Source organism: Myotis daubentonii, chromosome 16 (assembly GCF_963259705.1).
Source record: "Myotis daubentonii chromosome 16, mMyoDau2.1, whole genome shotgun sequence".
NCBI classification, from domain to species: Eukaryota; Metazoa; Chordata; class Mammalia; order Chiroptera; family Vespertilionidae; genus Myotis; species Myotis daubentonii.
In genome coordinates, this window is record NC_081855.1 from 30,835,855 (window position 1) to 30,863,127 (window position 27,273).

The 27,273-nt window shown below is 47.1% G+C and overlaps 1 protein-coding gene across 1 annotated transcript; it reads right to left on the reverse strand.

Moving 5' to 3' along the window:
• Nucleotides 1-5,358: 5,358 nt before the first annotated feature.
• Nucleotides 5,359-26,167, reverse strand: MMD (monocyte to macrophage differentiation associated). Its single transcript, XM_059669537.1, has 7 exons — nt 25,875-26,167; nt 19,183-19,264; nt 17,440-17,600; nt 14,795-14,869; nt 13,065-13,166; nt 10,883-10,952; nt 5,359-7,234 (listed from the first exon to the last, which is right to left on the reverse strand). Exons 1-7 carry the CDS (start codon nt 25,898-25,900, stop codon nt 7,034-7,036), a joined length of 717 nt encoding a protein of 238 aa, XP_059525520.1. The 5' UTR covers nt 25,901-26,167; the 3' UTR covers nt 5,359-7,033.
• Between the last annotated feature and the right edge of the window lie 1,106 nt (nt 26,168-27,273).

Consider the following 27,273-nt stretch of genomic DNA (forward strand, 5'->3'; position numbering starts at 1 on the left):
GGAAAGCGGGGATTTGTACCTGTCTTGTTCCCTGTTGTATCCCCAGTACCTGGAACAGCACCTGGCCCGTGAGAGGGATTCATTGTTTGTTGAATGAATGGGAGGCCTGAATGCAGGTCTTTGTAAATAACCCTCAGATCTTGATTATCTATGTCAACAGCAAAGGATAATAATCCTCAATGATGAATGATCCGTCCAACCCATTCGTAATGCACTTTACCCCCATTGTTTCACTCTAATCCAGCAACACAGGCATGAACCTAGAGGAACGAGGACCTGTTTGCCTTCCATAAGCGTCGGTGTGTTGTGTGGTTATGATGGGTGACAAAAGGGAAAACGGGGCCCAGAGATATTGGGACAAAAAGCCCACCTAGCGTTCAGAGTTTGCTGTGGCAAAATTCACATGCCTCACCCCCCGAAATAACAGATGAGTTGCTATACAGACATTATGTATAACAGGCCCTTAGCAGGCACTCAACCCATACTAGCTGTTGTTATTGTTACTATTATGTTGTATTTTCCCCAACACCCCTCATGCCGTGCCTGAAACCTGCCAGCTTTTCCTCTGCCGGGAGGACTTCTGACTCCCCTGGGCAGAGTGAATCACTCCCTCCTCCAGTACAGCACCCGACACAAACTCTGTGATTGTGCTGCATCGTAATTGCTCATTTGTTCCCAAGTCCTCCTCCCCAGCGGCTGCCGGAGCCCGGAGGGCAGAGACTTACCTTATCCGGGATTGTATCCCCAGCCACGATCAGGTGGGTGGCACACCCCAGGATGGTGAGAATGATGGAGGGGCTAAAGGTGGCCCAGGCGGGCACTGTCAGCAAAAAGGGAAACACCTAGACACGAGTTTCTCCTTCATCCCCCCTTGCCTGGGAGGCTAGGAAACCCCATTTCAAAGGGACCTGACCCGTGTGAACGTACAGGGTGCGTGGTTCATTCTCTGGGGCAGAGAGGCCCACGGGGTCCCTGTGCACCGTGAGCCTCTTCAGGGCTCCCCAAGCAGGAGCTGAATCCAGACGGGGATGTTCAGGAAGCGAGGCCCCCGGGTGGAGAGCTAGCTCAGTCGGCATCGCTTTCTGCTGGCCTGTCCACACTGTTGCGGTCACTGGCCATGAGCATCTGGGTGGTGAGCAGATCAGCAAAAAACTCGCCAAGGCCTCAGATCCAGATGAAGGGACTGGGGACAGGGAATTGGCTGGCTTGAGCCATGGGCTCGGGTTTTGTCTTTTTATAAATTGTCATTATAGCATCCCCAATGCCTCAACCAGTCCCTGGCACATACTTGATACCCAGTTGACATTTGCTGAATGAATGTGCGACGCGGGGACCCCAACGAATCGCTGAGGGTGGGTCTGGAGGTGCTCATGTAATGACAGACGGTGACCAAATGGCTACCTAGAATGTGGGTCCAATTACAGCTTTTCCCCCTTCCTACCCTTTCTCCATCCGGTGCCCAGCCTGTCTCAGGAGATACTGACTATTTAAACAGTGTTTGAGCCTGGCCGGTGTGGCTCAGTGATATTGAGCAGAGACCTATGAACCAAGAGGTCAGAGTTTGATTCCAGTCAGGGGCACATGCCCGCCGGGTTGTGGACTCAATCCCCAGTGGGGGGCATGCAGGAGGCAGCGGATCAATGATTCTCTCTCATCATTGATGTTTCTCTCTCTCTCTCTCCCTCTCCCTTCCTCTCTGAAATTAATAAAAATATATTTTAAAAAATAAAGAGCATTTGTTACAAAAGAGACAAAACCATTAGAAAGCCCGTGGGGACCACAGGCCTTGGGGGAGTTTGATCCAGGGCCACTGTGAAGAGCTAAAAACTGCACAGGAATATTTTTTTGAAGCGTGCTCCTCAACTGCTCCTCCAGTTGTTTCCGTATGGAAAAGCTCTGCAGGTGGGTGGGCTGTCCCAGTAATTTTAAAAGCTTGGCCATAAGGGAATGAGCTAACCTTTATCTAGTGCCAATCCCAGGGCAGCATGCATGCACCAGACACTCCTGGCTTCCTGATTCATCCTACGGCTGCGCTGGGAGGGAGATGCCGTGCCTCTTTGCAGATAGCAACTGAGGCTCAAAGGTGATGAGAAGCTCGCCTAAGCTCACCCAGCCCATCTGCCACAGGCTGGCTGATGCCACGCCCACTCAACACCCGGCCCCCAGATGGGATGCAGAAAAACACTAGTGATTTTTTTTATTTTTAATATTTTTTTAAGAGAACCAGATCCTTTTGCTCAATGCATTTTCCTGACTTTTGCAGGGACATTTGATGGGGGGTCTGAGTTTGGCCTGCTCCAGACGGCAAGGGGACCTGGGACCTCTCCCGGGAGATAAGGTAAGGCTCCAAAGCGGATTTTCCCATTAGGCCTGGCAGGTCTGTTTCAGCCTAAGCACTTCTGGCTGCAGCGCAAGTCAGAGGGATAATGAGCTGTGTGGGAGGATGAGCGCGTTCTGTCGTGTTGAAGAGGCTGCCGGTGAGAACAGCTTAACGCCCCTCCCAAAGCAGCTACACGTTACATGGCAGGGATGGAGGTGGGAATGGCACGGAGCATAGAGCATGTTGGCACTGTTTAAAACAGCGAAGGCTGCCCTGGCCAGGGTGGCTCAGTGGGTTGAGTATCGTTCCCCCAAAAGGGTGCCGGTTCGATTCCTGGTCAGGGCACATGCCCAGGTTGTGGGTCTCAATCCCCAGTGGGAGGCGTGCAAGAGACAGCTGGTCAATGTTTCTCTCTCTACCCCTCTTATCTTCCCCTCTCTCTAAAATCAATCAAAATATATTTAAATAAATAAAACAGCAGAAGCAGCAGAAAGACATGAATGCAGCGATTCTAACCTTGTGAAACTAAAAACATTCCTCGGGTCCTCTGGGGAACCTTCCCGGGGCTCCGGGAGGGAGGAGGTGAGCCGTGGCCTTCCGGGTCAGTCTCATTGGGAGAGCTTTCCCGTTCCACTCTGCACCGAACTGGCCCATGAAAAGAGTGGACATAACCCTAGACACCAAGTAAACATGTGGAGGTTTGGAATGAGAGGAGGTACTATTTTCAAAGGCCTTCCTCAGGGTAAGTCCAGTAATAAACCTCTGACCCAGGAATTGCACTTCTGAGAATGAAAGGCTTGAGGCTTCCTGGATTCAACCCGGCTTTGCCACTTTCCTCCTACAAGGAAACAGCCCCATGAGTGCGTTTCCTCATCGGGAAAATGGGGCCGTGAAATGACCTGCCCATCGGGTTCTTTATAAAGATGAAATGAGGTGATCCATGCACACTTGCACGGTGCCCACTAGAGGAAGCCCTCGATTGTTTATTATTGCCTCGAAGACCCCGTCCTACACACGGACACAGCTATGCCACAGTGTTCCCTGCTCATAAGAAGGAAAAATGGAAAACAATATAAAAATCCAGAGTTGAGTGAATGACTAAGTGAAATAGGCTGCATATATCCCATCCAGAAAGCCGATGGGGCCTCTGAAAATTCCGGCTATGAAAATGATATGATAGTTGTAAATGCTTATGATAAAATGAGTAAGAAAAAAGGCAGTATGTAAAACTGCATGTATGGCATATTTACAAATGTATAAAATACACAAAAAATCCCATAAGTAGGGGGAAAGATTGCCAGGAAATACATGAAAATGCATTGGGATGAGTGCACTCAGGGTCATTTTTCGTGTTCTGTTCTCCATCTTCCAAAGGGTTTTATATATTTTAGAGCCAAAATATATGAAATGTTTAAAATGATGTGAAAGTTGGTTGTTGAGTATCAGCTGCCTTAAGGCCCAAGAATTGCGGAACTGGGTGCAGTTTATTGTATTGTGTTCAGGAAGGAGGACAAGAGGGAAGGAGGGTGGTCAAGATCATTCCCAGGCTTATCCATTCTTGATCGTTGGTTCTCTGGAAGCTTCTGTAAACGAGCTTTATTTGGGACCCACTGATCTTTCCACCGCAATTTCTCACCAACGTTCCTGTGGTCGCTACAGATGGGAGGAGACCATGCTAAGAAGGCTGGACGTGTTTATTTTTATTTTTTCAAATATTTTTTTATTGATTTCAGAAAGGGAGAGGGAGAGAAACATCAATGATGAGAACGTCATTAATCAGCTGCATCCTGCACGCCCCCTACTGGAGATCAAGCCCACAGCCTGTGCATGTGCCCTTGACAGGAATCAAACCATGACCTCCTAGTTCATAGGTCGACGCTTAACCACTGAGCCCTGCCGGCCGAGTATTGGATGTTTTTAAAGCAGGGAGTGATGCTCAGATTCTCTTAGGGAGATAACACAGAGTGTGAAGGATGAGCACATCGGAGGGGTGTAACCGGTGGCAAAGGTACAAACAAGGAGGTGGCAGCAATAGTCTGGGCCTTGCAGTGAGGAGGGAGGTGAGGAACCAGACCGGGGAGTTGTGACAGGGTGGAGCTGACAGCTCTGGCTGACTGGCTGGGGCTGGGAGTGTGTGAGGCAGAAATCGATGGATGTGTGTGTGTGTGTGTGTGGCGGGGGGTGGCGGGGGTGGTAACCAAGGATAATGGACTCAGTTTGAGGCCATTAAGTAAAATATGCCTGTGGCATGTGGGCTGTTGATGGGAGAGGTCTGGCCTTCCGAAAAGTTTAGGAGGAGATACTGATCGGGAAGGTGGCAGCAATAGTGGACATTTGCTCTAGGCGGAGGTGAGGGGCCCCTGATGGACCCCAGAGCGGGATGCTGGGTAATGACCACGCCTCACGACACTCCGTCCTCGAAATCAGATGCCACGGCAGTTGCCTGAGGGCTTATGGAGGCTCTGACTGCAGAATCGCGTTTCCTTTTCTGGGAGCTTGCCGGGTGAATTTTCAGATCCAATTGTTGGGTGCCTTTGCTTTTGCCGACTGAAATGCGTGGTGTGCGGTAACTAGGAGGCTTTGGAACTGGACAGACCTGGGGCCGGTCCCGGCTCCTGACTCTGTTTCCTACTTGGCAGGAGGGAAAGAGTGACGTCTAACTCTCATAGCTGTCGGGCCTGCGGTGCGATGCACGTCCGGTTGGTAATTCGAAAGCCTGTAACCTCAGCCCTACGGCGTACTATATGAGCTAAGCCAAAAGGCCGTTCTTGAGAAAGGCCCATCGTTTATAAAACTGACACCCTTGGGTCCTGACTACTGTATTTTAAACTGGAAATGTGTTGATTAACGTTGAAGCTGGCTCTGGCATTCCAATTAGTAGAAAGTGGACTAGAAAGTTCTAGATGACAGGACACATTTGTTTTCCTTCCCACCATGACTTTTCAGAAAAAGGCTGATACATGGATTACAAATCCAGACAAGCTCAGGCTCTCAAAAATGCATGCTCATGTTCAGTCATCTAGCTTAGACACGGTGGAACAAATCCAAGTAACAATTTTATTCTGTCTACAGCACACGTTTTTACATACATTTTAGTGGTTTTGTCAGTGTTACAGTTGGGCAAACTTTAAATGAATCCACAGAAGTTAATATATTAAAAGTAAAATATACACAATAAAACAGCAGGCAATCCGGATGTTGAAATTCATGCAGGTGGGGTGAGGACGGAGGACCTCGCCTATGTAAGAGTCACCAGCAGATATCAGTTCTTCTGTCCCTCCTCCCCATATAATTCACCGAAATCGGAGAATTCTAAACACACACACACACACACACACACACACACACACACACAAAATAAACTCTCTTTGAAAGCCATGTCAGTACAAAAATTCAATACAAGCCTAAATGTATCATCCAACCAACAGTTCCATTGGTCAGACCTGTTACTCGGAAGCAGTCACTGTCGGCACCTGATCTAAAGGCAAGGCTGTCTCATTCATTAAAACACCAAAAGGAGATTAATCAACGAAGCAGCTAATGTGTTAATCTTAATATAAGACACTGAAGGAAAACCAAAGGTAATATTTTAAATACCACTCCACTAAGCCAGGATATAACCCATGGACTACAGATCCATGCTTTCAATACTTTCTACCTGAAACGGAAACAAGTGTATGGGGAGATATAGAAGAAAGGTAGAAATGTGAATTTATGCCTCTAATTCCACAGTTTAAAAATGAGCAAACTGATAACATAGAGCTAGGTGACAATGACGACACTGTCGGGCACCATAGAGGCAACGCCACTGTGGACGGTAATGCCTGACGGGAGTTTCAGCAGATGGCCAACCACCGACACCAGAGCACAGGCAGAGGAGGACCCTGAAGGGAACAGGGCGAAGGCGCAGAGAAAAAGGTGCCTCTTTTGAAAAAGTTAATGGATATCAAAATACTTCTCCATCATTAGTAAACCAAACTAGCCAAGGCCGTGGCCCAAAGCAGCCCGGAACTCGGAATCAGGGGTTGGCAGAAAACGTCTGAAAAACTGCGGTTTTTAAAAATTGGCAATTTCTCCGGCCCCGTGAAACCATCCGAAGAGGCACAATGTTGGTTCGCCTGTGGAATGTGGACGGCTTGCTGCCAGAATGCACATGGGCGGGGACCCGCAGAGGTGCGTGTCCATGGAACTTTTTCTTTCTTTCTTTTTTTTTAAATGTACAAAAAAACCAAGTTACTGTTTAAAAAAGAACCATGTTGTGCCAGGATAAAACATGGTGAAAGTAGTGTAAGTTCTGCCCATGATTCTTTCCACAGCTGATGGGAAAGTGATAGAAACGAGTTTCTCTTCAAAAGGAAGCTTTGCTGTTGCACTGACTTCGACAACCCGACCTAGTGATTTAGAAAAACCCATGTAGTAAAGTCTGTAAAATCGAAATACAAAATTCTGGTTTGTAAACATCAGTTGGCCAAGTCTATCCAGAGTCCTGCATGACAGTGGAATGGAATGAATAATTAGTTCACTACCTTAACGGATTCATCCTGGAACATTCCAGAACACAGCATTGATACGTTCACAGTAATTATAGTCAGACTATATAAAGAAAGTCAGTGCAGTTGTCTTTTTCCTCCTCCTGTGCAATAGGCAGCTCTTGCCCCTCTCCCAAGTGCCATCGCTGAAATAATACTGGTGCGGACACCTGGTGCAGAACAGTCATAAGTGGCGCACGAAGTCTGTGGGGCTCCGGTAAAGATACTTCCAGATGGCGTAGTAGTGCACGGCGGCGGCCGTGGCCACAAACAGGTGCCAGATGGCATGGGCGAACGGGATGATGCCATCGCTCTTGAAGAAGACCACGCCCAGGCAGTAAATCAGGCCCCCGCAGGCGAGCTCATGAAGTCCCTCCGTGTTGTTCTGTGGGCAGAGGAAGCAGAGGGGAAGTGTGGATGTTACGGAGGTGACAGGCTACAGAGGGTCACTGCGGCCCCCGCGCTGCCTCCTGATTCTAGACAATGAAGTATCCCTGCACAGGCAGCGTCCTGGTCTGTAAATCGAGTCTCTCGACATCGACCTGGATCACCCTTTGGGCGACACATCTTGACCCAACCCAGCAGTCAGGTCACGGGTCCCCTAGTGCAGAGCAGCACATTCTGCAGACGGTAACCGCATCCAGACATGGCAGTTCATTTTATTTATTAAAGTTGTTATTGATTTTTAGAGAGAGAAGAAGGAAGAGGGAGAGAGCAAAACATTGCCTCCTGCATGCCGCCCCACTGGGGATCGAGCCCACAACCCAGGCATGTGCCCTGATGGAATTGAACCGACAACCTTTCGGTTTCCAGGACGCTGCCAAACCAACTGAGCCACACCGGCTAGGGCACGGCAGTTCATTTTAATATGGAACAATCCTTGGCTTTCATCTTCCCCTTTAAAGCTTTCTTCTTACGTAGGCGCCCATGCCACTCCATTTGTAACCTACAGTCTCACCCGAGTTTTCACTTCCTGTTGTCCTCAAGCCCTGCTCTACACTGATTGCTTTCCTGAGATTTTCCCTGCCTGTCTGAGTTTACGACTTCCTTATGGCTGACCCAGGAAAGTCATAACTAGAAGTGACCTCAGAGGTCAGGGATCATATAGTACCACACACTGTCTAACCTAGATGTGGCCAGGCCTTCTTGTCTTTGCGCGTGGTGTTTCCTAGCTTAGCGGGAGGTAAACAGACATGTATGATCTGGCACAAAAAGGAGAAATTTTAGGCCGCTCTTGGTTTTCAAAGACCTAGGCCCAGCTTCAAGATTAAACTGGGTTGTATGAATGAGAAGGGAACAGAGCCAGGCTTAGGAAGTTGACAAAACAGCTCAATCCCCTGGATTCCCGGGGACCAGGAACAGAAAGGTCTTGGGTCCTGCAGGGTTGGTGGAAACCTCACCAGATGGTGGCAAGGCCTTGGAAGGGGGCGGGCATGTGGGTGGCCGAGAGGCCTGGGCGCTGACAGCTGTGGCCTTTAAGCCTTGCAACAGGTCCTGTGGCCAGTTGAGCAGGGAGCACAGGCAAGTTCTAATGCAGCCGCCTACTTGAACGGGCCCACGGGCCCAGGCCAAAGCAATGGCAGCACCCGATGACCATGCCCTAAGAACCAGGCTTTGCTAAATGTCCTCTCAAAATAAACATTTTATTAGAGGTATCACTTTATATCCCAGTTTATTACTTCCAGAATATCTATAATAATAAAAGCATAATATGCTAATTAGACCAGACATCCTTCCAAACATCCTTCCAGACAACCTTCTGGACAAAGGAAGCTGGGGCTGCGAGGGAAGCCTGGGTCCCGGGTGCCTGCCGGCAGCTGGAGGGAAGCCCAGGTTCCAGGTGCCAGAGGGAAGCTGGTGCCGGGAGCTGGGGGAAGGAAGGCTTACTCTTGCATGAATATCATGCATCAGGCCTCTAGTTTTACTATAAACTCCTTATCTTTAACCTGAAAACACATAGAAATAAAGAAAACAGAAAGAGAATAAAAGAAAAACCAATCATGAAGTAGTAAAGTATATGAATCTTGGGAATGTCATGCTATAGAAAACGACAACTTTTTAAATAAAGTTAAATTTTGGGGGGTGACATGGGTCAACAAAATGACATAGGTCTCAAGTGTACAATTTTATAATACAGCGTGTACACATGTCACACTTTATTCTAAGTTCTGTGGGGGCAAGTGTGAGGATTATCCTGTTTGATTGTAACATTACCACTTGTAAAAATGCCAATTAAAGATTGAGGCTGATAAAAATACTGGATAAACCTGCTCTGATGATACCCAGGGGGAATTTACTTCTCTGGTGGTTGATGACCTGTCTTCATAGACCTTGCTTATTACATTGTTTGGGTGTCCTCAATCGCCCTCTAACTCTAGGACCTTCAAGACAGAATTTCTCATTTCAGTCCTTCACCTCCCTCCCCTCGATAGTCCCTGTTGCCTTTAGCAACTAAATTATGTGCATTCTTGGTGCTAGGGAATTGTTCAAGCCATCATATACCTCCTATCTCAAAGAGCATATTTTGTTACATTCTCTTAAGACATATTCTCTGGAAAAAAACAAAACAAAAAAAAATAGCAAACCTATAACTAATTCCTAAACCATTATCAGGTATTTTTCTGACCAGAACTATGTACAGTAAAACTACATTGCTATAATGTGCCTGGCCCTAGCCAGGTAGGTCAGTTGGTTAGAGCGTCGTTTCAATGCTAAGGTTGTGGGTTTGATCTTGGTCAGGACACATACAAGAAACAACCAATCCTATATAATAAAAGGCTAATATGCAAATCGACTGAATGGCAGAAAGACTGGTCGCTATGATGCACACTGATCACCAGGGGCAGATGCTCAATGCAGGAGCTGCCCCCTGGTGGTCAATGCGCTCCCACAGGGGGAGCACTGCTCAGCCAGAAGCCCTGAGCTGGGCTCACGGCTGGCAAGCACAGTGGCAGTGGCGGGAGCCTCTCCTGCCTCCGCAGCAGTGCTAAGGATGTCTGACTGCTCCCCACGGGCCTAACCCAGCAGTCGGACATTCCCCAAGGATTCCTGGACTGTGAGAGGGCACAGGACAGGCTGAGGGACTCCCCCACAACACCCCCGCACCCCGCGAGTGCACGAATGTCATGCACCGGGCCTCTAGTGAATGCATAAATAAGTGGAACAACAAATTGATGTTTCTCTCTCTGTCTCTCCCTCCCTCCCTTTTCATTTCCCTCACCCTCTCTTCCTTCCTATCTCTCTCCCTAAAAATTAAGAAAAAAATTGTGCCTGTGAGCTCAGGAGTGAAATTATAGGTACAATTCTGACCATGGCAGGCTGAGAAGAGAGTTCAAATGGAACTCATTGTGACTTCCTCAGTTAACACAGAGGCTAGTGCAGAAATGTAGAGGGTAGGACACTGGGGTGCAGAAACTTAAGGCACAGTAACCAGCTGGATGGGATCGGGAGGTTGTAGGGATTGGGAGGGTGTGATCACATGTGTTTGTTTCAAGTTGACAGCTACACATAGGTTTCTCAGTGGTAATTTGGTTTGAAAGGAAGTTCAAATGAACCAAACGACCTTTTAAGGTCCTTCCAATTCTTAAGATTTAAGAAATCAGTAATTTATATTTTCTTCATGTAAGGAACTTCAGAAGGTACCCTCTTCCATATATTTCAGGTTGAGACACTAAGTGATTCAAGCAGAAATACCCACCTTCACATAATCTCACACCTGAGTGGGGTGAAGAGAAGAGTGGGAGTGAGGGTGGGAGAACAGAAAGGTTACCCAAAAGAAACAAACACAGAAGGTTACCACAGGGAAACAAACACGCTTAAATGTACAACTTTCCCAAACGATATAGACAGTAGCCAGTACAAGTTCCTGGCACTTTGCAATTTATATATATTTTTTCGTTTGAGTCTCTAGTTAATGAACATATCATAACGTCAGAAAGAAAAGCTGCATATCTCATCTATGGACATGTAAAGAGTCCTAGTGAGTTAAAAGGAAATAAGGTGAAATAAGTAAAATTATGAAGCCATTTCTTACCATTGATGTCACCACCAAGGCTGGAGAGAAGCCCATTGTGAGATAGAAAAGGAGCTCAACCAACTTATACCTGCAGGATGGAATGCAGTTCATTTAATGTGTCTATTCCTACAACACTTAAACCATTTCCATATCAGTTTTTTCTTTCAAAAATCCAGTAACCTCAAGTAATCGAATAAAATGTATTTCCCCCGTAGGAGACCAGTAGGCCTCTAACTGAAACTTCCTGATTAACAGTGAACTAGCATTTTCTATAGGACTGACAAGGCCTCAGCCTCCACATACCCCCTGGAAAATGCTTTCCACCGGAACAGTTACTGTTGGATCCAATCCACCATGCCCGTTCCCTCCCAGTTCCAGAGGGCCTGCCCGCAGTGCCACTGCCACCCATTGCTCTAAGAAACAAATGAGGCAGACGGGCAGAGATGCAGCTTGGGCTGGTTTCTGCCAGTGGCAGAGGGAGAGTAGCCCTAAGAAACAAAGGGCGTGTATTTGTGTCTCGTCATCTTGCATCTTCACCCCAGAATTCCGATTTGTAAGGCTCATCATCCCATCAGGCTACCGAATGTCTGGAACGTCAGAAATTGTACTGAAACTGCACTTACATATCTGCCTAATCAAACTAGACCGGAATCTCCTCAAAGGCAGGGCCACATTTATGTATGTTTGGGTTGCAGGGCCTAGAACAGTGCCTGGCACCAGGGAAGGTACTCCCTAACACCTGCCAACCTGAATGGCCAAGTGAGACTCGCCTCTCATTATCAGTGTTCTCAAAGTCTACCGCGAAGGAACCCTATCAGGGAACTGGGGAAGAGGGGTTTGCAGGTATGGTTTACATTAGGAAGTCTGGAATAGGAGAAAAGATAGTTGTCTTACTTTACTTCCTATTTTATTAAGAACATAAGTTAGGTGCCCTAGCCGGTTTGGCTCAGTAAATAGATTGTCGGCCTGCGGATGGAATGGAAGGGTCCTGGGTTCAATTCCAGCCAAGGGCACATGCCCAGGCTGCAGGCTCAATCCCCAGTAGGGGGCGTGCAAGAGGCAGCCGATCAATGATTCTCTCTTATCATTGATGTTTTATCTCTCTCCTTCTCCCTTCCTCTCTGAAATCAATAAAAACATATTTAAAAATATACAGCATCTCTGGAGACCAAATATACATTTAAAAAAAGAGAATATAAATTAGGGATTTGAGTCCAAGAAGCAAACTGTTTCCTTGGATTTATATATACTGCATAATACAACTCAGAATTGCTAGTTCTGGGGGACAATGCATTTATGTGAATTTCAGAGTTGGAGAGAAGCTAGCAAAAACTACCATTGTCTTCTGAAAAGGGAAAATAATGCTTTGTGGTAAACAGAAATTATGCTAAACTCTGAGAACCATTCTACCAACCACAATAGATAAAGAATTTAATAAACTGTGTCCAATGACAATGATTTCTTAGTTGTGAGCTTCCCCATTTCAGGCATATGCAATAATGAAAAGAGCTGTGGCCTAGGAACTAGGACACTGGGGCCCCAGTTGCAGACGAGTCACTAATTAGATGCATGTCCTAAATGTTCTCGTTTTTTAAGCATGAAGCTGGAATAGATGACTTTGAGGTCTTCTCTAGAGTGCAGGTGCTAAATTTCAATCAACTTTCCTTTTTATATTGCTTAACACTTAGGACTCTGCCTACGAATAATGAATTAATAACATGTGCCCCATGGTTAGGATATAAAGGGTTTAGATGCCCTTCCAAACCCCTCCTTCTCAGGGAATCTAGGTTCCTATCTAGGTAAGTGCTGTGCTGGGCACTTAATATCTATTATCTTCCATCTTCATAGGAACCTTGAAAAGTAGTTCTTTTTCTCCCGCGATGACTGTAAGTCACAGGGGATAAGGCTGGTTGCTCATGAGGCCAGTCTTCCTGAGCATGTGAAAGGAGGGCCTACTGAATCTCAGTGGCAGTCACCTGTCCCTCACCTACACCTGGCCGCCCTGCCGCTCATTTCTTCCCGCAGCAATCTGCCCGCCAATGATGAATGCCAAACATGGTTCGGAAGATTTGTTTAAAACAAGATATTTACTCTTTATGTATTTCTACTATTTGGAAGTGCAGAGAGAGAGAGCAAATTGTGGAGATAAAACTTAGGCGGTTACTTTTAAAACAATCAAATGTAAATTATTTTCTCTTACTTTTCATGGTAGAGAAATACATAAATGGTTCCTCCAGCTGCCATGAGCCAGATAAACCAACGCATATGAGATGCCAGGGGTCCAAGTTCACGGAGATTTAACCTAAAAATGTAAAATGACAACAAAGAACAGAGGTGATAAATGAAGGGAACTCGCAGAACCCATATTGTCCTCCAGTCTTACAGGCGGGAAAGCAAGTTCAGGGATAAGGCCAGGAAGGAGAAGCACTCAACAGCCAAGGAGGCGTTTGGGGAAGTTGGGTAACATGAGTCACTCAAAGATAAAATTGTCAGCCGACCTTTAAGACTCAGAATTACTTCCAATGTGCTTTAGAAACAGAAGTTACTAAAAGGAGATACGTGGGTGTCCCAGCACACCTGGGAGGCCCTAATAAGGCAGGCTGCTGTGAATTCTGCTTGCCTTCCTGTTCTGACGATGTATTTGAGAGCAGATTACTTACAAAGCTTAACAGGAACCCTGAACAAAATCCTGACCGGGGATCACATAACCGCAGCAGATACCTAACACACAGACCTAGCGTCTCCACTATCACCCTCTCTTCCAAGAGAGAACATGAGAAGAATTTCCCCAACATATATTATAGAAGACATTTATTAGAATTGTACCGTGGGCTTTTGTGAGGCCTGAATGTTAAAATGCTGCAAATACATCTGTACTAATTTCCTATTAAGGATATGAGAGGGGAAAAAAACCAACATTGTTCTGATTGGCTAGTACTATAAAATTAATACCAAATGGAAAAAGTATCACCCATGTATCAAAGATGACATGTGAACAACTGTTTACTGTAAAGATGTGATTCCTCAGCCTACATTTAAAATTGTCACGGACTTACGTTAAATTGATGTGCACTTCACAAAAGCCTTTAAGGGTTCTCTCTCCAATATAATGCAGACCTGTAATTTAGTAACAGGTGCTAGAGAGAGAGAGAGCACTTCCTTTTTACTCCAGTAGATACTTAGGTTTCTCTTGCATGATGGATGCTGCATGAGCCAGAGTCTAGAGGCCGGCTGTTTCAAATGACTGCTGTAGTCGATGGCATGATGTAAATTTCTGAGTGTTTAAAACTGGACCACGTCTTGATAGGGAAAATGAATGTTTCTTTAATTACAGTTTTCAAAGCAACAAAAGATTCTATCTGACCTCAATACCAAAAGGGCAGGAAGATCAAGGAAGTTGATCAGAGTACCAGATATTTTAAATAACGAATACATTTGGCTAGTTCTCTTACTCATACATCTAAAGAAATGCATTCCATATACAGTAGTTACTGTGCTGTGAAGTACTGAAGACAAACAGTATACATTTCAAAACTGAGCTTGTTTTCCTCATACATATTTATAGCATTTCCACTCAATTAGATGTCTAAGTATTCTGAACAGCAGTAGAGGTATAAAAGAATAGAGAAGGCAAACGAAATGGATTTCAGAAGTGAGGGTGCTACTTAAACCCAAGTTCACAACACTTCTCTTTAATGATCCAATGCCAGACATATATTCTGAACAGCAGCAACTTCCTCCCCTTAAAATCTGCAATCTGACCCAAGTAGGTCAAGATGGAAAAATAACGCACGTATGTATGTGTGTTGCAGGGAGAAGGGTTGGGTATATGCATGGGGCCGGACATAGGAACAGGAGGAAGGGGAGAAAGGTCTGGGCAATTCTATTATAAAAACACAATTCTTCAAAAATAGAAAGACTGTATCTTACCATGGCGCATAAGACGCAGCAATGAAGAAATAGATAACCATTCTATCACACATGTGGAAACATTGCTCCACTGTCCTAATGGGAGAGAAAACCAAGTTAGTTCCCAGAAGATATGCAGACTGGAAGTATGGGTTATCACTCCAGTCCAGAAGATCCTAATTTAAAAGGGCTAGAAGCTGGGGGTTGAGGATGGAGGGAAAGAGGGGTTTTTATGTTTTGTTTTGTTTTGTTTTTTAACTCCTTGGATGACTATGATTCCTAGCCAGGTTTGGCCTTTCTAATTTTGCTTTCTAGATCAGCGATTTTCAATACGGTGCTACCAGAATTTTTAAAACGGGCAACACCTGACTATTTAGTTAGGGGCACTGACCTCTTTTCCCTTAGATTGTCAAATAAAAAAATGACAACAGCCAACACAACAATAGCTGTCTGGTGTGAATGAATCAAAACTATACCTACTTTTTGTCCGATTGGCAAAAACTATGTTCTTTGGTGTGCCACAGAATTTCAGTAATTAGTTTATGTGTGCCATGAGATGAAAAAAAAAGGTTGAAAATCGCTGCTCTAGAATTGTTATGCACCATCACAGCAGGTAAAGTCAGACCTGAAATTTTATTCAAGATCCTCTACCCACCTCTCTGACCCCTCACTCTCCTCACATGTAAGATAGAAATAATAGCATCTCTACCGAGTCTGCGTGAGCATTAAATGACGTAATATAGTCATATGTTTAGCACAGCACATAGTAGGTACTCAATGAATGATAATTCCCTTCCCTCTTTTACTTCAACTAAGATTACACTTGGATATTTAAAAAAAAACCAAGGCAGAGCAGAAATGCCCGCGTGGGTGACAATTCTGGCAATGCTATTTCGCGGTTCAAGAGAATCTGGTTTCTGTTGCACCCTCCTCTCCAGCCCCTGGCAGGGAGGCCCTGCCTCCTATGGCATCTACAACTCTTTATTGATTTAGAAATCTAGACATCAGAGCCAAGTCAGCTGAGGCAACCACAAGCGTGGGGCTTGCCAAGAAGATAATGAAGTGCGCTGGCCTCTGGCTCTGTGATGGTGTGTCCTGAGCAGCCAGCTCAGGTACTGCTGATGCCTCGTGCGAGTGTGTCTACGGCTCCCTTGGGATTCGGTGCTGTGGCTTTATTTTTAAGTCCGGGGAGCTGTCACCTTACAGGCAAGGTAGCAGACTGCATCCTGCCAGCAATATTGTGAAGGATGGGGTGAAGAGCACCTTGGGACTAGGAGTCAGAAGCCCTGGGATGATCAGGTTCTGCAGGGATTGCTGACTCGAAGAAGTCAGGCCACATCTCTGGGCCTCAGTTTCTCCAGGTGAACATTAGCGGGTTTGGATTAGATGATCCCTCAGGACCCATCCAGCTGTAAAACTCTATGACTTCTATGATTCCACAGGCGAGGAAACCAATAATATATCATCAACCCCAGTCCTGCTCTTAAGGAAAGCATGTCTTTTTAATATTGGATTGTTTGAATAGTTGGAGATATTTTTGGACATTCTGTAAAACAAAAAGATATGTTCTGATATTATTTTAAGTCACTCTAAGTCTGCTCTGATTTCTCCTTTTTTGGAGAAGAAATTTTGCCCGTTGGGTTGTGCAGAATCTATTTCATAAGCAACTAAATGGTGTGCCGCTCCCTTTGTGTCCCCCCAAATCAGTCCTTCGCTCAGAGGGGGAATGCTCCCATGTCCATCTCATTGGGAGGCTCGGGGCCAGAGTATTTTTGAAAAGTGCCTGGCAGCTAATAGTAGCAAAACACAGGAATTGTGTCTGAAGCCCACACGTGCACAGGCCCTAATTCGGAAGCTGAACTCTGCAGGACAGTGGCCCCAAGCTGCCGTGTACCTCCCCACATCTCACAATATGTAATTTCCACATCACTTCCACATGCATTATCTCATTCAGCTGTCACGATAACCCGGCGAGGAAGGCATGTCACCCTCACTTTAGTGATGGAGAGACGGGGGCTCCGTGACATCCGCAAGACTAACCTGGCAGTGCTGGGGCTCACAGCCAGCCGCTGTCCCCCAGTTCAGTGCACGCGGTCACTGCCCCCCGGTTGCAGCGCCCTGCAGTGCCTTAGAGTGTGCTTACGGCATTGGCACACAGGTCTCGGGATTTTAGCTGTTCAGTCCCGGGGAAGCAGTGCCATTTGTTGGTTTCTGAACAAAGGCCTGCGCTGCTAGATACATGAGGGTCCTCAAACCTGCCCAATCCGTAGGAAGCTTCCTAAGTAATGGGATAGCATTAAAGTCTGCAAGGCGGGCCCTAGCCAGTTTGGCTCACTGGATAGAGCGTCGGCCTGTGGACTGAAGGGTCCTGGGTTTGATTCCTGTCAAGGGCACATGCCCGGGTTGCGAGCTCAATCCCTAGTAGTGGGAGTGCAGGAGGCAGCCAATCAGTGATTCTCTCTCATCATTGATGTTTCTGTCTCTCTCTCTCCCTCTCCCTTCCTATCTGAAATCAATAAAAATATATTTGTTAAAACAACAATAGTAAAGTCTGCAAGGCAGGAGAATGTCTGCTCGCTTGCTGCATCTGGCCTACACATGCTGTATAGGAGGCTGACCTGAATCAACTGTTCCGACCTTCTGAAGTAGTGAGCAATCCACTGTACCTTAGGTGGCTCTTTTTCCATGACACCATGTGAAATACTGTGGAGACGATGAAGAGGGCACACAGGCCCATGCCATAGATCCATGCTGTTATCTTCTCCCAGCAGTCGTCAGACAGCCGATGGAGGAGGGCGCTGCCCACGATGGCCGGGACAATGAGGAACTGAGGGAAGGGCACAGCAAAGTGAATATCCCGGCTCTGACCGAACTAGACCGTGTTACAAATATGCAGGATTACCAGGGATAACTTTTTGTTTTATAAGGGAAAGTTTATTTAGAAGAAATGGGCTCAGGAAATAAGTTACAGAGGCAAAAGAAGGGCCCTTGGAGCTTAGGAGAAGGAGAGAGGCGAGGAAACATGCCCGGGGGACAGGAGTGGGAGAAAGGCATGGGCATGCTCCATAGAGAGCCGCTACCACTCAGAACATACCAGGGTAATTTTAGGAAGGTCGCTTTAGAACAAACACTTGCCTTTCTTGGGTAATCGGAAGGAGAGCTGGATAAAGTAGTCAGTTGTACTGGAAACAGGTACTGCTATTCAGAGCCAAGGAATTGTACACAACTTGACTTCAAACAAATTTTAATCTAATGGCACATGTATGTCGCCTACATATTGTACTAACACTGCATGAAATAAATTACACTCTTCACCAAAGGACTAAATTGGTCTCCTTTTCTATTGCTTGTCTTCAGACTAAACACCATTTTTCCTCTAAAGCCTCACTAAATGTGACTTTCAAAGGGAATAATGAAACCACAGAAAAGGGGAAATGTATAATGACACAAGAAAAAGGCCAATGTTAGGCCATTAATAGAAAAACTATGAAAATGCATACATATTCACAAACACTACACCTAAAAGGAAGAAATGCACCAATGCATTCATTTATTTCTGGGTAGTTTTACTTTCCTTCTACATTTTTCAGTGTTTTCTAAGTTTCTTATACTGAGCATGTTTTGCTGTTATAAGAAAGAAAAAAAATTAAGAATTTAGAGATCAAATTAGCTCTTTCTTCAATAAGAAATAACATCTGTGTCCTGGCCAGTGTGGCTCAGTTGGTTGGGTGTCATGCAGTGCACCACAAGGTTGCTGGTTCAATTCCTGGTTGGGGCACATGCCCGGAGTTGCAGGCTTGGTCCCCAGTAAGGGGCATGCAGGAGGCAGCCAATCAATGTTCCACTCTCGTATCGATGTTTCTTTCTCTCTCCCTCTCCCTTCCCTTCTCTCTAAAAATCAATTATATATATTATATATATTATATATATATATTTTTTAAAGAAATATCATTTGTACTGAGGAGCATAGCCACTGTGGTAACAGGGAAGGTGTGGCTACCAGTTTCAGGGGATCATTTAGAAATAAAAAGCACCTTTATCAACCAAATGATAAAGGTCCTTGCCAAATGAACACAGCTGACTATCCTGAAAAGGCGATCATTTCATTCCAGGGCGAAAGTCTTCACAAATCGTTTTCTCTGGTTTTCCTATGACTAGGGTGCTTACTATTATTCTTTTTAAAGACCTTCTCAGAGGAAGTGAGTCCAGGATGGACAGAGGAGACTGTGGGTCAGAGCACTGGACATGCTCACAGTTTCTGGTGACAGGACCCAGCACGGATACTCTGGTAGATAAGGTCACAGGGATGGGTAAATCCAACTAATGGGGTGGAAGGTACTAGAGAGAACTGCCCCCGCCTCCCTGCAAAGCCTTTTGGGAGGATGAAAAGGTAGAAAACGCATACTCACTGCATGTGTGTAACAGTTAGCAGCATGTTCATAACAAGTTGGTTTGTAGCGGCCATTGGCTGGGGCCCGGTGGTTCATGAACCTGTAGAAACAGAAAGACATCATGTGAGAGCAGCTCAAAGCGTGTGAAAAACAGTGGGTAGCCTGCCAATGGTTGTTTGGTCTATTCTAAACAAAGAGGCGGCTGCTGGAAACACCTAGTCACGGGAACAGAACCGAAGCCACAAAGCAGGTGTACACTGAGCCCGCAGCAATGATCCTAAAGCAAATGCCCTAGTTTATTCTTTCAGGTCATTCAAAAGACAAACCTACCAACCCAAAGCAAACAGAAACCATATCCACTCCCTTCAACTGGTACCTCTCACACCCCCCCCCCCCCAAAAAAAAGGCACAACCAAATCTTAACCGCTAACAGAAAGCAAACCAAAGGGATTTCTCTAAACTTTACCAAGTCCAGTAATGGCCACTAAATGAAAAGGGACACGATGCATTTGAAAGGCTTCTATTTTTGCTCTCAAAATTTAGAAAGCTTTATACATGTAGATCTTTAAACCCTACATCCCATGATCAGCCGGCCTGTCCCACTAGTTTCTCTCTATGGCATTATCTGTTCCGGCAGCAGATAATAAATAAGTGACACCTGGCTGCCTCAGGCCACCTAAACAAGAGGTACGTCTTCACCCGCACCCTTCCTCAATTAAAGGAGTCTGCTTCGAAATCCAAATGCATGACTCGTAGCGGAAACCCTGGCTCTAAAATTCAAATATACACACAAATGTATGTACCTAAGTATCAAATTCTGTGCCACACAGACCCAGATCCCACACTTCCCTTGGGGCTAACTCTGTGGCAAGCACCCAGGCAGTGACAAGCATGACCACGGCGGCATTCTTCCATTTCACTGTGTAGGTGAGAGTCCCCCAAACCCCAACCACACCCATGCCCAAGGGGTTCTGGTTTAGTCTGTCTGTCCCCTGGAAAGGGGAGATGTAAACTCAGGAAGATAAAGCAGCCGCCTGAACGAGAGGCAGAGAAGCAAATGGAGGCCCAAGAACCCGGCAGCCTTCAGGTCTCGGGCCCCCGCTGCGTCCCGGTGCTCGGAGCCTGCGAAGCATCAGCAGGCTTTGCACAATAAACTATCTCGTGCTTGAGCTAGTTTGCCGGGAGGGGAGGGTGGACTTGGTTGTTTGCCACTAGGCACTCTGACTAGTCACACCTCATTAATGAACACACTGAAAAATGGTACCTGGCTGAACCAGAGGGCAGAGCCAGGTGGCCAAAAATAGGCTAAAACGCATGGTCAAGCCATTCCAAACAGTGTCTTGTTCATTGAACAAAAGACTGGCACTTTCTCCCTGAATTAAGAGGGGCCATTGTCCTTGGAGCAACTAAACGAAAATACAATGGCAGTCCCTCGTGACCCCACAAAAGGAAAATCCACGGGGGAATGAATTTGGGAGCGTGAAGGCCCTCCAACGGGTTAGCTACCTAACATGGGTGTAAATGCATACCCCTCGAATGGAATTCACCAGGTGGCTTGGAAACCGCGTAAGAGAAACATGCAGTTAGCAGCTTCAGAATGGATCCGAGCTATGCTCGCACATAAATAAATCTTTTCTCCCCTGATGATCCTTTAAATAATTTTACTAATTTCCTAAGGGACGGGAGTGTTGCTATCCAGCTCTTATTTGTAAAAAGGAAAATAATGACACTCTTGGGACGAACACTTTCTCAGTGTCCCCAGCATTCAAGGATCTGCCACATCATTTCCCTGAGACATAACAACAGAGCTAGAAGCCCCACGCCCTGGGAGGAACTGTGAAGGGTAAAGGGCAGGGCTCCAGGATGGATGCAGAGGCCAGAGTAAAATCGGGAGTGCTCTGTGGAGGGCGCAGTAAGTAGGGTTTGCCCACCCACCAGTAGCCCCACCATAGCTGCAGACTAAAATAGCAATTTATATCTCTGGCAGCCCAATCTAAAAATAGTCAGACCATTACACAGCAACCAGGGTAGACTTTCACATTTTTCTGCTAAAAGCCAAGAAGCTGGGTGGCCATGCTTGTCACAGCTTAGTCCCTGCCCACCTGGGATCACTCCGGTTAAAAATAAACTCAGGAGTTGTGGAGAAAAATATCCCACCCATGTGACTTCAGGTAGGCTCTGTTACGGACAGAGCCCAAATTGGGCAAGGGGCACAGGTCGGAGAAACTGTGCAAAGAGCAGATCACTGTCTGGGGCACAGTGGCACAGAGAGCACCATTGTTTAGATGGGAAACATACAACGCCATTTTCCCACTTCTCCCTGATCTGCCAGGGCACAATCTAGCCTGCTTAAGAAATCACTCCCAAGGCCCAGTGATGTAAAATGCCAATCAACTCCCACACACTGAGCAATCAATCCATGTGTCTCTGTCTCTCTCCCTCCCTTCCACTCTCTCTAAAAATATCCCTAAAAATGGGGCCCAGCTGGCATGACTCAGTGGTTGAGTGTCGACCTATGAACCAGGAGGTCACGGTTCGATTCCTGGTCAGGGCACACACCCGAGTTGTGGGTACAATCCCCCGTGTGGGGCATGCAGGAGGCAGCCAACCAATGATACTCTCTCATCATTGATGTTTCTCTATCTCTCCCTCTCCCTTCCTCTCTGAAATCAATAAAAATATATATTTTTAAAAATCAGTGGAAAAAAAATCCTCAGGTGAGGATTAACATACTACTACTATTACTAATATCACTTCAGCCCCCCCCCCCCCCCCAGAGCCCTCATCACATTTAGTAAGATTTTTAAAATGTGTTTGTTATTTCATCTTTCCCCACTATAATGTGAATCCCATAAAGGCCATCTTGTCCACCATTTCACTTCCAATCCCAAGCACAAGGCCCAGTTTATTGCTGGAGCTTAATGAATAGGTGCTGAATGAACAAACAGAAAGACAGACATTGCAGCTGAACTGTTTTATCTTAACAGAGCAATAGCCCACTGTTTCTGGTTTCAGTGGGGATGCAGCAGGTTCTGTATGTAACAAAGAGAAACAGACTGTCTTGGAGCCAAAAGAACTCTGACTCTCGCGTAAAGAAAATTCTTAAAGGCCCAGACCATGGACATTCCAAGGACTCCTTCAACATCACTTGATGGGGCAACGTAAGCTGACCCCTGTGCACAGTCAATTAAGAGTTCCCCTTTATGAATGAGCGTATTGCCAGAGGTGGTGACAGTGGCAGGGGACATGTAACTTAATTATTAAATAAGGGAGAAGGCAGATATAAGGACACTACCCAGGCCTATGATTCAATGCTCTGAGAACCTGTGCAAAAAGGCAACGGGCAATCCTGGAAGACTTCCTGGTGCCTTCGAATAAGGTGTTTTGCCTCACACTCCATTTGCGTGGTCCCAAGGCTGGGGCTGAGGAAAGGGGCATCCTTTCCCTTGCTTTTCAGTTGCAAGGCTGGAGAAATGAGGATGCACCAAGAAGACACAGTAGGAGCTGCTGTGGGTCCTAGGCCTCTCCACTGTACCCATACATGTTGCAGGGTGCGCAGTGGGGCAGACGAGGTGAGCTGGCAGCATGGGTGATAAAAGGGACAAGAAATTGAACCTCTGGATCTGCCCTTTCCCTAGCTGTGTGACTAGGCCAAGTTCCCTTTTATTCTTGAACCCCATCTGTTCTTCTGGTCAATGAGTATAAAATTTGTCTTCCAGGGTTATAGTTGAGGACTCGCTGAGTAATATACAGGGTGAGCAGAAGTGGGTTTAGAGTTGTTTGTATGGAAAAAGACATGTAACAGGTTATGATTATTACAAATAGCTTTACTAACTCAAAAAAAAATGTCATTCACAACTGTAAGCCTACTTTTGCCCACCCCCTGTACAAATACCCAGCCACTACCTGGCAAAGGTTGGCACTCGCTGTTAACAGTTATTCTGATCAGTCAGAGATGCTGTGAAAGGGAGAGAATGATGGGGGGCAGGGAGGAGAAGGTAGGGGGTGTGGGGGAGAACTCAAATGTACAAGTGATAAGGCAAAAGAGATACAGTATGCCATGTCCCAGTGGAATCTTTCATGCCGTCACCTTTCCTATCGTAAGCCATGCGTGCATAAAGCCTCACTTCGGACGGCAGGCTAAGCGTCTTCCCAGCCCTCCTCCACAGTAATGGCAGAACGCTGCAAGTTGATCCAAAGCGACAATGACCGCCAAGTTTCCCTTATGAACACACCAGCAGGGTGTTCAGGTTTTCTTGTAATGTAGGCAGAGCCACAAGCCAGGGCTTAAATGAAATGTGTTTACTGAGATCAAATGCTCTCCAATGGAGTCCTGATAAATCTATCAGGAGGAGCACATGCGTTCAAAGAGAGGGTGCCCTTCCCCCTTGTTCCTCTGTAATTTATCTACTGTAACCACCCTGAATGCTCAAAAGCTATATAAATGAACGTGGCTTTAAATGCTAAGAGAACAGTACCCTTAACATTTCAATGCGTGACCACAAAAGCCAGGACTTTTTGTTGTTGTTATATTACTTTTTACTTTCAAGCTTTATTTCTAAGTTCAAATTGGCCCTGAGAAATATCTTTCCAATCTAGTCTATGATACAAAAACAAGAAATTATGGGACCACTTAGTGTTCAAAGAAAATCAGGGTAGTTCTGGTCGGATAGCTCAGTTGGTTAGAGTGTCGGCCTAATACACCAAGGTTGTAGGTTCGATCCCCAATCAGGGGACATGCAAGAATCAACCAATGAATGCATAAGTAAGTGAAACAAATCAATGTTTCTCTCTCTCTAACAATCAATAAATTAAAAAAAGAAGAAAATCAGGGCATATCTAGATGTCATCAAGAAAATAACTGTTAAATAGTCATTGATATTGTGCAGCCACTGGGAACACAACAAAGTCTGGGCCACATCAACAGAAAATGATTGTACTTTTCATTTGTAAATGAATAAAGCAGACCACACAATCACATTACATCTACGACAGATTAGAGTCCCGCAAAAAGAAAATAATTCATTCAGGTGAGATAGATGAATCCTAAATGAAGTGGACTTTTTTGTTCATGTCTCTTAACACTGTTTTAATGTTTGTGCAACGAAGAGTAAAACAAGCTCTTTTCTTTCTAGAGTAGAATTCAAAGGGTAGGAAACTCTTTATCAAATAAGGAAGGGGAATTTCACAGAGTATTGCCCCTGTTCTCTGCAAACAGGAAAAGCGCAGACATGCAGAAGTAAACCAAATCAAACAAACCCCATGCACAGGGCTTCGACAATCATGCCCGAACCCAGGTTGCAGTCTCCGTGAAAAAGCCCCCCTGCCTTCATTCCTGACGTCAGGGTCTAAAGCCAGAACATCATGGTTCCTTTTCGCCTTTAGAAGCACCGATATGATGTTCCCACTGGGGGAACAGTGCCAGGCATTCAACACCCTGAGGGACATTCAGAAGTGAATCCAAGTGTTCAAACTGATTGTCCTTCCGATAGCACAGTCCACCACAAGGCTTCCTTCCCATGTTTTGGCTTCCATAGCCAGGACTGGGGGAGGAATGAAATCAGCATGATGGGTGAGTGGGCATGGAGGGGTTAGAAAATCGGAAATAAAACAAATGCACTTAAAATGTTTCAAAGAAAAGGTTCGTGCCTAAAACCTCCACAATAACCTCGTTGGAAGATTCCAGGCCTTCCTTTCCTTCTTGCAAATCCCGCCTGTCACTAGCTTGCTGGCTGGTGGAGGTCTGGGAATGGGAACAGCGGCCTGATTCAGACAAAGAGATGGAGAATTACCACAAACACAGGGGAGGTGAACTTTCACCCACTTAAACGCCGAAGAATAAGAGAGAGAGAGGGAAAAAAAGCCCAGAGCTTCCTCTGGGAACCGCGGGCCAGCCTTTGTCCATGGCTGGGTGGCAGGGACCCAAAGCCCGGATTAAGGCCACGGCGCCTTCACCCGCCGGCCGGCCGGCCTGCTCCCCAGCTCCCCAGTCGGGGAGCAGCCTGCCATCCTTCCGGTGGCGCGCCTCGGTTCCTCCTCCGCCTTTCCACCGCGGGCGCCCCAACAGCAGACCTTACCACCACCCGGGTGCTAACTCGACCCTTCGCAGTGCCCCGAAGAGCGCCGCCCGGGGGGCGCTAAATGAGCCTGAGAACCTTCCAGGCCCTGACAGCGCCAGGCATGCTCAATCGGTGGAGCGTGCCTCAGTTTCCCCGTTGCCAGGGCGTTTGCAAAGCACCGAAAAGGCCCAGCACCCCAGCTGTACGACAGATCTCGCTGCAGGGCGCAGCAGCACCGGGAGCCCCGCAGGCTGTGGGGAAAGGGGTGACGGCCAAAGCCAGAGTCTGTGGGCCCGGGGGCGGCGCCTGCGATTGGGGTTCGGGTCTCAGAGCAAGCAAGTGACCCGCCTGGTGGGGACCGGGGGAGGGGGGATGTTACATCGGATGAGCAACGGGGATCTGGAAACCAGAGGTCCGCAGATCGCAAGGGGTGGGGGTGGGGGGACCCGGGTCAGGCACCAGGTCCCGGTCCGCGGAGGGAGGGGATCGCCCAGCGACAGCAGGGCGGGGAATCCCCGGGAGCTGGTCCCCGGCCAAGGCGGATCTACCGAGGGATGGATCCAGGTGGGGAGCCGGAACCCACAGGGGAGGAGGTGGATCTGGAGCCCGCGCCTGGCACGGGCTGGGGAGCCGGGGCTCCATCCCTCTTACCGCTGGAATCGATTCTGGAACCTCATTGATCCTCCGATCCTCCTCGCGGGCCGGGAGCTCCGTCTCGTCTGCGCCGGCGGCCGGGCGCGCGGCCCTCATGGGCTTGGGTTGCTCCGGAGGCCGCCCGGGTGCACCGCGGACCGCTCGACGGAGCAGGGCCGGAGTGGGTCAGGCCGGGGGTCGGGACGGAGCCGGGGCCAGACCGGGCGGCTGGGGGCGGGAGGGAGGCCGCTTAAACGGGCCCGGCACCTCCCGCCTCCCGCCCCGGCTTCTCCGCCCCTGAGCCTCCGCGCCCCGCCCCGGAGTCCGGCTCCACCCCGCCGGCCCCGCCCACCTGCGTGCTTCCCGGGCCGCTGGTGCATCACGGCGCCGGGCGGCCAATCAGCGCCCCGAGCGGCGCGGCGGCAACGCTGCCATTCATTTCTGCAGAGCCCGGGCGGAGGGGCGGGGCCTCGCGGCGGAGGGGCGGGGCCTCGCGGCGGAGGGGCGGGGCTGTGGGGAGGAGCTGGGTCTGGAAGGGCGGCACGCTTCTATAAAGGGTCTTGTTGGCCCGTGAACATAGAAGAGGCGGAGGGGAGAGAAGGAGAAGTTATAGAGGAGGAGGTGGGCCAAAAATCTTATCAGCAACTGTGAAGAAAGTAGCAACAAACGAGGAACCCCATCTATGTTCCAGCCCTGGCTCGGAGTCATTAATTCATTCTGCATCATTCGTGTCTTCATCCTGCCTTTTGTCCCTTCATCATTTTGAGGGTCAGCTTCCCCATGTGTGAGACTCCGGGGCAAATAAAAAAACCTTTCCTTGTCTGTCCTGTGAGGAACTTAAAATGGTCTTACTCAGATTCTTGAGAACCACAAACAAAACAAGGATGTCCTCTACAGGGACCCTTTCATGTTGTCTTCCAATTTTTTTTCTTTTTAATCCAAGCAGTTTCCAAATAAAATAAAAGTAGTCTTGAATCAGGGTCCTGTTGCTGAACCTAAACTCAGAAGGCTTGCTGGAAGAGAGGTTCAACGGAAAGTGAACATGCGTGATTTCTTGATCCTTTCCCTTATTCATGGAATTTAAGTGTGTTCCCCTCCAGGTAGCCTGTTCACACGCTTCCCTCCAAACCCTAAACTGGAGACTCTCAAGGGGACATAAGGCCAAGCCCTTTTCGAGTGTTTACTATGTGTGCAGTGGAACATTTTGCAAAGCCGGGAATTCTTTCACTCATAATTCTAATTTCCTTTCCTTTAACACCTTCTAAATGGCCTGATCTACAAGGGTATTCACCAGGGTTATCTCATTAATTTCCCCCCAGAACTCCAGGAGATAGGCATTATCTTACTCATTTCACAGATAAAGAAGCTGAGAGGTTTAGAAACTTCCCCAAAGCAAAACTAGGATTTATACCTAACT

Bases quoted from the DNA above. Each gene is read 5' to 3' on its own strand.
- MMD (XM_059669537.1), bottom strand. From the start codon at position 25,900: ATGAGGTTCCAGAATCGATTCCAGCG. The intron at 17,601-19,182 runs GTGAGTATGCGT...CCCTTCCCTCAG, and splicing joins CTAACTGTTACACACATGCA to TTCCTCATTGTCCCGGCCAT. The intron at 7,235-10,882 runs GTAAGAAATGGC...CTCTGCCCACAG, and splicing joins CCTTGGTGGTGACATCAATG to AACAACACGGAGGGACTTCA.